Genomic DNA, 13,894 nt, shown 5'->3' with positions numbered 1-13,894 from the left:
TGCTCAAGCCTACATGTCTTTAATTATGACAGTTATGGCCATGAGAATTATTGCTAATTTTTAAACCTTTCTCTTTAGCGTCAAAACCATCCAAAAGACCTAAAACCACACGTAGACCAGATGCACTTCAAATCCAGCCTGGTAATCACTACTTTCACTGCCTTGATCTGTAACTAGGAAAATGGTGTGTAAGTAACACTAATCTTGACATTCACAGCTCTGCTATGACACTAATTACAGGAACTTTTTTCCTTCAGATTCAAAACCACCAAAGCAATTACTTCCTAAACCCCAAACCCCAGCACAACCAGATACGCCACCAACTAAACCCGGTAAAAGTAATTTCCAGTCCTTTAGTTTAAAAAGCTTTTTCTTTGGGAATGTTGTTGAAAACTTTTATAATTTGCCATACTGTATGAAGCATAGAAACCCAAATATGATTTTGTTCATTACCTTTTCAAAGTAACCACATTAATTGTTAAATGAACAAACCAATATGTAGAAAGTTAGTCAGTTTCACATCTGATAGTCTGACAGTTTCCACTTTCTTAGCATTTTTAGACTTTGTTTTCTGAATTTGGGTATGTAATGAATAAAAGCCTGATGTTTCTATATCTGGAACATATTTGAAAGTGATTTTAGCATTCACCACTAGATAAGACTGGAAAGGCTGACACCGTGTTCATGCTTTGTAGGCAATAATCAGAGATTGGCTTCCTCTAAAATACCTTAATGGCATTTTAAACAGCAACAATTACCTAAGTGATTTCCTATGAAGTAAGAAGATATTTATATAATAGTTCTAAAAATTCAACTGCTTTGCAATTGAAAATTTCTCCTAAGGTTCCAATTAGTACAAAATTCTGATTTAGTAAGAGAGTATCTCTTATAATAAATAAGCTTATAAAGAAGGCAATTTATATCAACTTAGAATAAACCACGTTCTGTATCTTATGAATTAAACATCAGTAAGCACCACGAAGTTTGGACTTCTTTATTTTTCTTACTTCTATCTGTTTATTTTTTATGATGCAGTCTTTGAGCCTGTTACATTGGAGACCGAAGCTCCCTCCCCAACCATAGGTAATGAGGTCTTCCTTCTTGGTTGATGTCTCTCTGAGCTCGCCCTTCTCATCTGTCATTAACTGTATTCTCTTATGTATATGATGCTCATTGATCATTTTATCATTCATTTCCAAAACATTGTTTATTATTTTTAACAGGGAACTTTTCAACATCAAAAGGCATTCTTACTTCTGCTGCTCACTTTATAACCCCTGAATGTCATTCTTCCTTTGATCACCTTCAGAGGCATTTAGATTGCTTGCAGCAATGGACGCTGTCAAGGATTGCAGGGGCTGAGAGCGCATCCATCCTGTAATCCAGGAAATCTTTGAGATTTCTGCTTTTATGTGTCTGTAATTTACAGTTATGGGAGAGGAGCAGTTAAAAAGCTGGTTGGGGCTGGAGGCAATATCCAACTGTCCCTTTCTTGCAAAAGTCCTTTCCTCTTTGATTCTGTACTGTTCAAATGCACCTGGACATTTCTGCCGACAAATTCATCTTAGACACTGATTTCCCAAGCAAAACAAGGATTTCCTTTTTTGTCTGAAGGCAAACAGTTTTGAATATTGTTGCATCCTGTTGTGCTCACTTTCTCCACCTCTCCTGTAGGCCATGTTTTCCATTAATTTAGAAGATATTGTCAGATGTGGCTTCAACCAACTCTGCTGTTATGTCTTAGTCAGCAAAAGACAATCTCTGTACAAATGTTTACATGATAAGATCTTTAATGTTACATTTAGTCTTTTGGACTTACTGAAAAAATAGAGATACCAGTTTAAATCCAAGGAGTTACAAATCAGAATTTCATATCTATGCATAATTCATTCATTTCAGAATATTATAGAATTCTAGGAATCCTAGACAAAAAGTTGAATTATTACTCTTCAGACTTTTTTCTTTTTTTTTTTTAAGATTTTATTTATTTATTTGACAGAGAGAGATCACAAGTAGACAGAGAGGCAGGCAGAGAGAGAGAGAGGGAAGCAGGCCCCCTGCTGAGCAGAGAACCCGATGTGGGACTCGATCCCAGGACCCCGAGACCACGACCCGAGCCGAAGGCAGCGGCTTAACCCACTGAGCCACCCAGGCGCCCCAGACTTTTTTCTTAATTATCTCTGTTGCCTACTTGAATAATTATTTTCTTTGTTGTTGTTGTTGTTGTTGTTGTTTTTAATTTTTTATTTTTTATAAACATATAATATGTTTTTATCCCCAGGGGTACAGGTCTGTGAATCGCCAGGTTTACACACTTCACAGCACTCACCATAGCACATACCCTCCCCAATGTCCATAACCCCACCCCCCTCTCCCAAACCCCCTCCCCCCCAGCAACCCTCAGTTTGTTTTGTGAGATTAAGAGTCACTTATGGTTTGTCGAGTAATTATTTTCTAATTATTCATTTCAAATAAGTGAATATAAAAAAGGAGAAATAGTAAGAAATAATACTCCATTTATTATGAGGAAAAGCCCCAAGTTTATCTTTTGTGTGACTGTCACACATCTCCAATAAAGAGGCTAATTGAGAACATTTTTAAAGATTCTCCTCACCATCACAGTTCCTCAAAACAAATACCGGTGGTGGTGAAAGCCTTCCAAATACTAACAGAAGCTTTTGTAGTTTTTTTTTTATTATTTTTTAAAGATTTTATTTATTTATTTGACAGACAGAGATCACAAGGAGGCAGAGAGACAGGCAGAGACAGAGAGAGGGAAGCAGGCTCCCCGCTCCCCGCAGCCTCCCAAGCGCCCCTGCTTTTACAGCTTTTAATAGTAATTTAAATATTAGACAATAGAGATGTTTTTGGAACCAAGTTTCCAATGTAGTTGGAATCAGATAATTAAATACAGAAAAAAGGCCTCATAGGGATGCAAAATATAAAAGGTATGCCTATTTTGTGAGATAAATGGATACCAGAGTACAGCCAGTAATTGAGACCAAATACTATTTTTACAGTGTTCAGAAATGCTTTTTAATCATTACAGAGTAAAGAAGATTCATTTTCAAGATAATTTTCCTTCTTTTTGTACAGTTCTTAAATTTCTGTTGTTTATTGCTTTTGGTCAGTTCCTGCCACAGACCTTGAACCTGTAACTCTGAGAACTGAGACTCCCATGACAACATTGGGTAATGATTTTTTATGTCTTAAAGCAAGTGCATTTTCTGTCCATTATCTAGTCCATTCTGCTACTATCTTGGTCAAGGGGTTCTCTTTTTCTAAGGTTTTCCTCATTGCCCTCTCTTGTCACTCAACTATATTCTTCACTTTGAATATTGAAGATGTTTAAAGTAAGTTACTTGGTTAGTTACTTGGTTAAGCCTGTATGCAGCTTGTATAGATCATCTGTCTTCCACATTATCCAGTTTCTTAGTGCTTTACAGAGCCTCCGATTCTGCTCAGTGTTCTGTGGTAAAGCTAAATTTCAAATACAATTAGGAGTGGCTGCTCTATAACATCAATTTTAATTCTGTGGACATTGACAGAAGGTTGTGTTAAGATAGGCAGGGCATTTTTATTTTCTACCAATGATTTTAAGAAATGAAATGTACTTATTCTAATGTTTAATGGGAGGTATGTCTAAGCCAAATAATTTCTAAGTACAATCTCCCCAAAGCAGGTAAGCCTGGGTCCCTCTCTGATATGGACATGTTATGTTTCTGGGGTCAGGATCCTTTTTGAAAACCTGACACCAATAATAATAAGCTTTTTGGATTGTTAGAATAATGTTATATGTTCTTTGTCAAAAGAACTGTCAGTGGACCGGATCCCCCCAAATTTTCTTGCATATAGATGACAAAATTCCCAAACAAAAGAGACAAATTTATTAAGTCTTAGAAAATCTAGCAAAACGTTAGAAAACCTAGACCCATGTATCATCTGTTCTTGTGTATCTGGAGTTATAAGACAACATTAACCAGTTTCCTTTCTTCAGCTCCAAAAACTTCACGACGACCAAGGACACGTCGTCCACGTCCCAAACATAAATCCACACCGAGCCCAGCTACATCTCAGAGCAAACTAGGTAAATATGTGGTTCCTGGTGCCTGTGGAACCCCGTGGGATATGATTTTTGGGTGACAGTTTAACTCGCCAGCTAATAGCTCCTGGGACCCTTTAGTGTGAAGGCCTGAGTAACAAGAGCTCTGGTTAAGTCCCTGTGATTTTCTTGTGCTTCTCGGTGTCTTCTTGGTACCTTTGTATTTGCTTTCTCTGAAAAATTATATTTTCTCTTTGATTCTGGTTTATCAAAAGCTTACTTAGTTAAGTATATAGCTAGCATATTTAGTTCACTTAGTCACACATATTATTAAGTGCTACGTTAGCATCTGTGAAAAATAGAAATAACAAATGACTTCATTGAGGAAGGAAATATCTCATGTAGAAACTGTTCATAAATAGATATAAAGGAATATGGGCAGAAGAAACATATTTATTGAGTTTTACCAGCTGTCAGGCATGTAGTTAATTTTTAGAGAAGTGAAAGATTCATGAGCCAGTAAGCATAATGAGGACCTCGAAATTTATACAGCTTGTGGATCGGTTGTAGTGATAGACAGGAATAATATAAACAGAGGTGGGGAGGTACCAGATGTGTGAATGATAGCAGAAGAGTAGGAATTCGAAGGGCAACCTGATTGGGAGAAGAGGAAAAGACAATGTTCACTTAGCAGATGCTCAAAAATTTTGGTCAGTGATGCTACTTTTAGATGGGTCCATGAAGAAGACTTTGAATGATTGATTTCAATGATGGGATTTACAGCACACTCTCCTATCCTCCTGTCAGGTCTTTTCTGCCCTGATAACAGAGAAATGCACTGACAAGTTTTGCATACTGAATGACCCTCCTTATCTTGTTCTTTTATATGACTTCAGTTGGACAGAAGTCTTGGTCTTTTTCTAAAGTGGACTCTCAGAAAAAAAAAAATCATCTGCTCTGGTTATTCATTATAGTATCTGCTTAAAAATACCAACTATTTCATCCGTCATGATCTAGGGCCTTTTTTTCCCAATAAATTATACTTTCACATTCAATTCTCATAATTTTTAATCATAATGTTACTAGACAGATGCCTAAAGATTTTACTAAGCAGGGTTTTTTGTTGTTGTGTTATCAGATAATATAAAAACAAGAAAGGCTTGGAGCCATGTAGAGATACTAAGGATATAACCATTTCATAAAAATAAATATCTTTGTACCCTCACCTCAGAACTTTAAAATTTTTGCCTTTTGGCTATAAAAACAGTGGCACACTGTTCATTTTCAAGAGAGCATAAAGACTTTTCTCATGGGTTTAACATTTCTTTTTTCAATTACTTTGGATCATTGCTTGCTACAGACTCTGAACCTGTTACTCCTGGGACATATTTAGGTAATGATCCTTTATGTCCTTTAGCAAGTGCCTTTTCTTATTCACTGTCAGCGTTCTCTGTGGTGCGATATCGATGATGTCATAATTTGTTATCATCCCATTACAGTATTCAGCTTACAATATAAAAGCCTTTCTAACAGAAATGTGTATGGACTCAGTAAAGACCACTATCTGCCCACATCCCAGCTGGAGACTGCATCATGTCAGTCTCAGTCTGTTTAAACAGACTGTTGGTTAGAGCTAAGGTCCGAATATGGTTCTCCATATATCCCTTCCTTAGGCCGCCAATGCAATCGATTATGATATCATGAATTTTCTTTAGGCATCTTATTTTCTGTATTTGAAGTTCTCCCTAACTTTTCACTTCATGGGTGTTTCAGCACATTTTGCATGCTTAATCTAGTGAGTTACCAGGTGGAAAATTTGCCCAAGCCTAGTCATTCTAAATTATAATTAGAAGTGAACACTCTAGCGTGCTTTGAACTTCTCTCTCATCATCGTATTTTAGGAGCAATTTGTAACCAGTTTTGGATTAGGGACAACTTTCAAAGAATGATGGTTCCTCATCTTCATTTCTTAAACATAATTGTATTATAACTTTTAAACTTTGACAAACTCTCAATTTTAAAAGGAAACCTATTAATATACCAAAGGAGGAAATATCAAACCAAAGTAACAAAGCTTTCTTCACTCAGACTGACAGATTTTAGAAAGCTTAGCTATATCATCTTATTCAGAGTTTATGGAACCATCAACATTGTATTAACCCTAAATTTTCTTCCTTCAGCTACGACAACAAAGAGACCTCGTCGTCCACGCCCCAAAGCTAAAACCACACCCCATCCAGAAGTACCTCAGCCCAAATTGGGTAAATATGTGGTTTCCAGTTTAAGGAATTCAAGCAGTCTACCCCAATTGAGAACCTAAATTCTGAGGACACCTAGTCTAATATACCATCACAAACAGAGGTTCTTCCTTACCTTTTTATACCAAATGCCATTCTTTTCACTAAGGACTTAGTCTCTCAGCAAATGTAGTATTAGCTTCCTTTTGGAAATCTGTAGTATGTGTGGTAAACAGACCCTAGAGTGACCCGCTACTCCCCACCCCTCTCTCCTCCCACTCCCATAGTTCTGCCTCTTGGTATTAAACATAGTGTAAGCCATCTTTTCCCTGCTCTTTCCCCCTTAGAAGGCTTAGAAGCATTATTTTTACTGGGAAAATTAATTTTCTGACATTTCATGCACTCACAAAAATCTCTTTGGTTTCTCTCATTGATTTTGGTCAGTTCCTACCACAATCTTTCAACCAGTTATACTTAGAACTGAGGCTCCGGTGACCACACTAGGTAATGACACATTTTGTACATCAGCATCTGCTTTTCATGCTCATTTGAAACCCATTTCATCACCTTCATAACCACAGCTGCTTCTGCTTCACAAGACTCATGTGTCATCCTCTATTATCATTCAGTTGCTTCTTAATATACTGAAGAGCATTAAAACCACTCATTTATTTTTAAAAGAGCCAAGTATGAACTAAGTCTAGAATCTGTGTCTGCAATGTAATGCATTTGAATTTATAGCATCTCACCTCCATGTAACCTATTAATCACATTTTTTGTTGCTGAGTTTCAAAAATATGGGTTTTGGGGAGAGGTATCTATCCTTGATCTAAATTAAATATTGTCATAGCTCTTATAGTGTGACATAATTCTTGTGGAGATCTAAATTCTTACATTTTTATTTTGTGCATGATTTTGTTCTTTGTTTTGCCATTTTAGGTAATGATGTAGTCTTCTTTCAGCAAAGGGTGATATAGAAAACGTGCTCAATGCTAATAAATTTAAATTATAAGTGCCATCATTAGTTTAAATTCACCCCATACTTTCTCTACCACCACCATAACTCAGTAAAGGTTTGGAACTTTTTTTCATCTAGAGGTCCTTGTGAGAATATCCTTGGTATATAAACGCCTGTTTCTGTGTGACTTTTGTCTTTCAGAATAGTGTAAATCACATAAAAGGCAGTTGTTGAAATGGAAGCATGTATTTTAACCTCAAAGGAAAAATTTTCTGAAACTTCAGAATTGAGAACAAGTATACTTCTATCCACACTAAGAACACTCTGTTAACCTGAGGTTTTCTTCCTTCAGCTCCCAAAGTGTCTCAGCAAACTCATCATCTACCTCCCAAACCTGAAACCACAGGGAGTCCTGAAGCCCTTCAGACTGAACTGGGTAAATTGGGCAGATCCTGGTGAAGCCCATCCTGTAGGGTCCAGAGAAAGTGAAGGAAGAATTTAGAGTTAACAGCCGCTTCTACTCTAGAGTAGCCTGGGAGAACATGGTTGGGGAGCTTTACGTGGTAGTATGAGGGATATTTCTTATGCTTGTGAATTAGAATCTTCTCTCTAAATGTTTGATTTCTCATTCAGTTTTATTCATCCTTTAAATATTGAAAGTATGTGATGGAATGAAATAGCTACAGAACAAATTATGTTTGGGTAATTAGGAAATTATTGTTGTTGTTATGTGCCAGGCACTATAGTTAATATTTCATTTTTTCCCCATTTTTTTCCACTTTTTACAATTTGAATTCAATTAATTAACATATAATGTATTATTGGTTTCTGATGTAGAGGTTATTTCTTGCTAACTACAAAGCGAAGTCAATACTAGGTAATGAAGCTCTAGGGCAGGAGTTGGCAAACATTTTCTGTAAAGGGCTAGAGAGTCAATATTTGGGGCTTTGTGAACATATTTGCATATTTTTCTTTTTTTATTTTACAACTACTTAAAAAATGGAAAAAAATGTTCTTGTGTGGGCTATATGAAAATAAGCTGTGGGTGAGACTTGGTCTATGGGCCATTGTCTGTCAACCCTTGGTTTAAAGAAACAATAATCAGGGTGGGCCACTAGTTAGGAAGGACTGAATGTTGTAATCACCGTAGATGTGGATGGCTGGGGAGGAGGCAGGTGGAGAAGTACAAACAAGAAGGACATATGCAGAGGGCCAGTGAGGAGAAGCAGAGGCTTCCTTGAGCAGTTGAGGCTGTCAGGCTTCTAAGTCTTAATCAGAACATTTCACTGAGGCTGCTGCAGCTAAATGGGCCCAAACGATCAGTTGAAAATGTATGTTGAATATTGCACTTAGGAGTTTGGATTTCATGTAGGACTCAACCAGTATTTGTGCATGGTCATGCTTTCCCTGCTTACCCTGCTATAGCTCAGACTGAGTGCCCGTCCCTTATCCTGCTGTTTTAAGAGCCTAATCCTAATCCTAAAAGCCTAATCCTATTGGCAAAGTTCATTGTCTCTTTCCAAAAATGAGTTTTCAGCAAGCTTGATATGGTCTATTTTGGTATGTTACTTATACTAAGATCATGAAAGAGTGAGACACTTCTGGGGCACTTCACAGGGACAGTTGTCTACTACAAAGATAACACTTACTAAGTAATAAATTAATACCCAAGTGCAGAAAGACTCCATATCCCTCAGCTCAGAACATTAGTAGTTTTTGCTTGGTACTCTAGATGCATTATTACTTAGGTACAATTATTTTTGCAGTTCTGAGATTGTATAAATGTTTAACACTTGATTTTTGTTTTTTTGTTATTTTTGGTCAGTTCCTGCTACAGTCCTTGAAGCAGTCACTCCTATGAAAGAGGCTCCAGGGACTGCATTTGGTAATGCCACTTTCTGACCTTCAGCAAAAACTTCCCCTGCTCGTTGTCAAACCCATTCCACTCATAGCCATTCACTTACATTCTTTATCTTTGGAGTTGAACATGCATAAAACAAATGACTTCTTGTTCTTATGAGATTCACACCTGAATCTAGTTTGGGATATCTTCCCTCCCTGTAACTTATTTTAAAATTTGTTCATGCCACCTTCTATTTTAGGCTTAATCTGAATTCTCTGTTAAGGCAAATTTCATATATTCAAGTGAGCACCTGATCTTGATCTATGCTAACCAAGCAGTGACTGGGAAGTTTCTTAAAATATCCTTTGTGCATAGACCTTTTTTATCTGCTGGTTTTTTGTTAACTTTTAAGGAATATGTTTTTAATAAATTGTCTAACAGATAATGTGGTCAAGGATAGTTAAGTTTAAATAGTAAGCCGCATCCTTAGGGTAACTCTGACTACCCCTTACTCTCAGCCATAGTTTAGAAATGATTCTTAACTTTTTAATGCAGTTGGGGGACTCTAGGAGAATATGATAAAGGGGTGCCTGCCTGCCTCAGTCAGTGCAGTGTGTGACTGTTGATCTTGGGGTCATAGGTTTGAGCTCTTATTGGTTGTAGAGATTACTTAAAATATGAAATCTTTAAAAAAAATGATAAAAAATACCAATCTTGACTCTCTGAAATAATAACTTTGTTTTTATGTCAATTTTGCCCCCCAAAGTATCAATAACAGAAGAAGATACAGTAGCATATTAGGGGCAAATTTTCACACTGGAAACATATATTTTATGAAACTCAAGAAAAATCTGTCAAGTTATAGAAAACAAATTTTTAAACCTCATAATTTGCAGAACCATAAACCTTAAAATAACTGAATGTTATCTTTTTCCACTTCCAAAAACATCCCAATGGGCACTCCATTCACAAACCAAACTTAAAACCCCTCTAAGTCCAGATGAACCTGGGACTACACCAGATGAAAGCTCTGGTTTCAGGATCCTGTGAGACTGTTACTGTTACTGTTACTGGCTGAAAGTGTAAACCCACATACCCTGTAGCAAGGGAATCATGAAGAGTCCTTTCCCCTTCAGGGCTGGCAAAAAGTACATCTTTGGAAGATACATAATGTTTCCTCTAGCTCAGGGTAGTAGGAAACATGTTTTATTTCATCTTCAGGCTAGTTGAACACAGAACATTTTTCTGCATAAAAAACCTACAGAAGGAAAATAAGGCAGGGTGTTATTTTTTTTAATTAACACATAATGTATTATTTGTTTCAGGGGTACAGGTCTGTGATTCATCAGTCTTACACAATTCACAGCTCTCACCATAGCACATACCCTCCCCAGTGTCCATCACCCAGCCACCCCATCCCTCCCACCTGCCTCCCCTCCAGCAACCTTCAGTTTGTTTCCTGAGATTAAGAGTTTCTTATGGTTTGTCTCCCTCTCTGGTTTCATCTCATTTTATTTTTCCCTCCCTTCTTTTATAATGGTCTGTCTTTTTTTTCCCAAATTCTTCATATCAGTGAGATCATATGATAATTGTCTTTCTCTGATTAATTTATTTCTCTGAGTATAAAATCTTCTTGTTCCATCCACATCATTGCAAATGACAAGATTTCAGGTTTTTGATGGCTGCATGGTATTCCATTGTATCTATATACCACATCTTCTTTATCCATTCATCTGTTGATGGACATCTAGGCTCTTTCCATAGTTTGGCTACTGTGGACATTGCTGCTATAAACATTGGGGTGCATGTGCCCCTTCAGACCACTACATTTGTATCTTTAGGGTAAATACCCAGTAGTGCAATTGCTGGGTCATAGGGTAGCTCTATTTTCAACTTTTTGAGGAACCTCCATGCTGTTTTCCAGGGTGGTTGCACTAGCTTGCATTCCCACCAACAGTATAGGAGGGTTCCCCTTTCTCCGCATCCTCGCCAGCATCTGTCCTTTCCTGACTTGTTAATTTTAGCTATTCTGACTGGTGTGAGGTGGTATCTCATTGTGGTTTTGATTTGTATTTCCCTGATGCCAAGTGATGTGGAGTACTTTTTCATGTGTCTCTTGGCCATCTGGATGTCTGCTTTGGAGAAATGTCTGTTCATGTCTTTTGCCCATTTCTTGATTGGATTATTTGTTCTTTGGGTGTTGAGTTTGATAAGTTCTTTATAGACTTTGGATACTAGCCCTTTATCTGATGTGTCATTTGCTAATATCTTCTCCCATCCGGTCAGTTGTCTTTTGGTTTTGTTGACTGTTTCTTCTGTGCAAAAGCTTTTGATCTTGATGAAGTCCCAATAGTTCATTTTTGCCCTTGATTCCCTTGCCTTTGGCAATGTTTCTAGGAAGAAGTTGCCATGGCTGAGGTCGAAGAGGTTGCTAAGGCAGGGTGTATTTGCAAATTGAAGATTTTGGGGGTATTTCAACATTAAATATTAGACTCATCATATAAGGTCTTAAGGAAGTAAAGCATCATTTTGGAACTTGGTAGATCAGGGAAGGAGTTTAAGTCTTGATATCACATCAGAATTTGTACAAGTGGACAGGTGAGAATGAACGAAGACAAGAAAAAAAAAATAGGATATATATAGAGGAAACCAGAGGGGCAGAGGATCTGCTTATTTGAAGTGTTCATCAAAAGCTCTTGTTGGTGATTCCACATTTGGATAATTCCACAGAAAATTGAAGGAGGCTTGAATGTTCCATTCAGGAGTCCAATGTTGTTCTTATGAGCTTCAGAATCCTTTTCTTTCCACACTGGATGATGTTTTTCTGGTACTGATAGTGTATGGGTGCTTTACTGAATGCCACAGACTGTGAGTGGGTGCTCCTTGCCCAGTCCTCTTGAGTACCTTCCTTTGGACACAAGTCACAAGATCTTCCCCAAGCTGAGTTCTCAGCAAGGTCATCATACCCATTTTTGGTTATTTGTGTAATGGCTGCTTGGATCTTTAGGAACCTTTTCTGCAACCATAATGTGATGAACATAGTAGATATCTTCTTTATTCAGCACCCACTAAAGTGCAAGTTAGTATTTTACTTGCTTTTCAAGATGATTAGGAATGTATTTAAGTAAAAGCCTAAAAATGTCCTAGAGTTTACCATGTAGATTCAAATAATCAAGCATGAACTAGTTGAACTGTTTCCCTCTTGTGGTGCTAAACAGAGACTACAAGTAATGACTATCTCATAAGATGAAGAAGTCCTCAACTATAGTTTAGCCAAGTCTGGACCAAACAGTTGGTTTCCCTTTGTATTAGCTTGTTAAGGCTGCTATAACAGCATAGACTGGGTGGCTCAAACAATAGAAGTTGATTTCTCACAGCTTTGGAGGCTGGAAATTTAAGATGATGGTATCAGCAGTTTTAATGTTTCCTGAGGCCTTTCTCTTTGGCTTGTAGATGGTCTCATTTTGCTGTGTCCTCACATGGCCTTTGCTCTGTGTGTGAGCCTTCCTTGTGTGTGTCTCTATTCTTATAAGGTCATCAGTCATACTGGATTAGGGACCTACTCTTACAGCCCCATCTAATCTTAATTGCCTCTTCAAAGCCCCTATCTCCCCTATCTCCAAACAGTCACATTGGGGAGTTAAGACTTCAACATAGGAATCTGGGGAGACACAGTCACAGTCCCCTTCACCTAGAAATAAAGTAAGAGTTCTAGATGAAATGTTACACTGGCAAAATACATCTTGAAGTGAATTTCATAACTCCTTATACCTTTTTTAAAAACCTCTTTTGCTAATTTTATTACTTCAGTTCCTGTTACAGACCTTGAACCTGTTACTCTTAGAACGGAGACACCTGGGACAACATTAGGTAATGTTTCTGTGTCATTCACCAAATGCCTTTGTTGCTCATTGTACATTCCATTCAGTCTCCGTCTCCTGGCTTTTCTTCTCTCACGAGACAGCCACCATCCTCTTCTGTTGCCATTCAGTCACTTTATCCGACAAATCCTGAAGCCTCTTAAAAACAAGTTTCCTATTGTTTTTATGAGAGCTGATCTTAGCTTAATTCAAAACATTGCTTTCACTGGTACACTTGCATTGTCATGTTACCTCGGGCTTTGTTGAACAGTGCTCTCTGTTAAAGCCAAGTTTAAAACAAATTGGGATCTTTTTCTTATTTAGGCTGATCAGAGGCAACAGCCATTCTTAGGGTCCTTTGTACATTTAGGTTGCCAAGTCTTTAAAAAACTATTTACATGGTATGTTTGTTTCTTTGTTGGTGCTTTAAGTAATGACATGCTTTATCACTAACTTGACATATAGGAAATTACCTAAATCCAAAATTTTAAATTATAAGCCTTTTCCTCAGTGTGACCCTAACTGCCCCTCCCTTGCAACAGAGTTGAGCCTTCCTTCTCATTTATTTCCCCAATGAGGAAATTCTGTGAGTGTTTAATTATAAGTGTTAATCTTCATGCCTTGAATGAACAACTCAACCACACACATGAATTTGCCTCAAAGTACCACCAATGATAAAAAGAAGATACATTGGCATAAAAAGATTAAAAACATTAAATAACAGAAAATTTCCTGTAACTTTGGAAAATCTGACAGCTCTTGGAAAAACCGCTCCTCAGAATCCAGAGCCTTAACACCTAGAGTAACACAAAGTTTTTCTCTCTTCAGCTACTAAAACAACACAAAGACCCCATAGTCCATGTCCCAGACCTAAAACAACACCAAGCCCTCAAGTACCTCAGACTGAATCTGAATCTAAGTGTATGTTAGGTCAATGAATAAAATATTTTCTAG

General features: G+C 37.4%; 1 protein-coding gene across 5 annotated transcripts in view; it reads left to right on the top strand.

Annotated features, from left to right (window-relative positions):
- The window catches only part of ABI3BP (ABI family member 3 binding protein), a 245,382-nt gene that overhangs the window by 142,344 nt on the left and 89,144 nt on the right, over window positions 1-13,894 (top strand). For 2 of the 5 annotated variants that reach the window (XM_032852061.1, XM_032852060.1), the window contains exons 24-31: window positions 79-141; window positions 258-332; window positions 1,036-1,083; window positions 3,132-3,191; window positions 3,998-4,087; window positions 6,223-6,303; window positions 6,724-6,783; window positions 7,590-7,673. The exons of 1 other annotated variant lie outside the window; for it this stretch is intronic. In XM_032852061.1, the coding sequence (XP_032707952.1) occupies window positions 79-141; window positions 258-332; window positions 1,036-1,083; window positions 3,132-3,191; window positions 3,998-4,087; window positions 6,223-6,303; window positions 6,724-6,783; window positions 7,590-7,673 (561 nt within the window). Of the gene's footprint in view, window positions 1-78; window positions 142-257; window positions 333-1,035; window positions 1,084-3,131; window positions 3,192-3,997; window positions 4,088-6,222; window positions 6,304-6,723; window positions 6,784-7,589; window positions 7,674-9,062; window positions 9,123-12,890; window positions 12,951-13,894 lie in introns of all 5 variants that reach the window. 2 more of the 5 variants (XM_032852058.1, XM_032852059.1) reach the window with 2 other exon arrangements.

This window comes from Lontra canadensis, unplaced genomic scaffold (assembly GCF_010015895.1).
Source record: "Lontra canadensis isolate GAN:19392208 unplaced genomic scaffold, GSC_riverotter_1.0 scaffold6, whole genome shotgun sequence".
In the NCBI taxonomy this organism is placed as follows: domain Eukaryota; kingdom Metazoa; phylum Chordata; class Mammalia; order Carnivora; family Mustelidae; genus Lontra; species Lontra canadensis.
The sequence above is the reverse complement of the archived record's forward strand: the minus strand, read 5'-3'. Positions and strand labels throughout refer to the sequence as shown.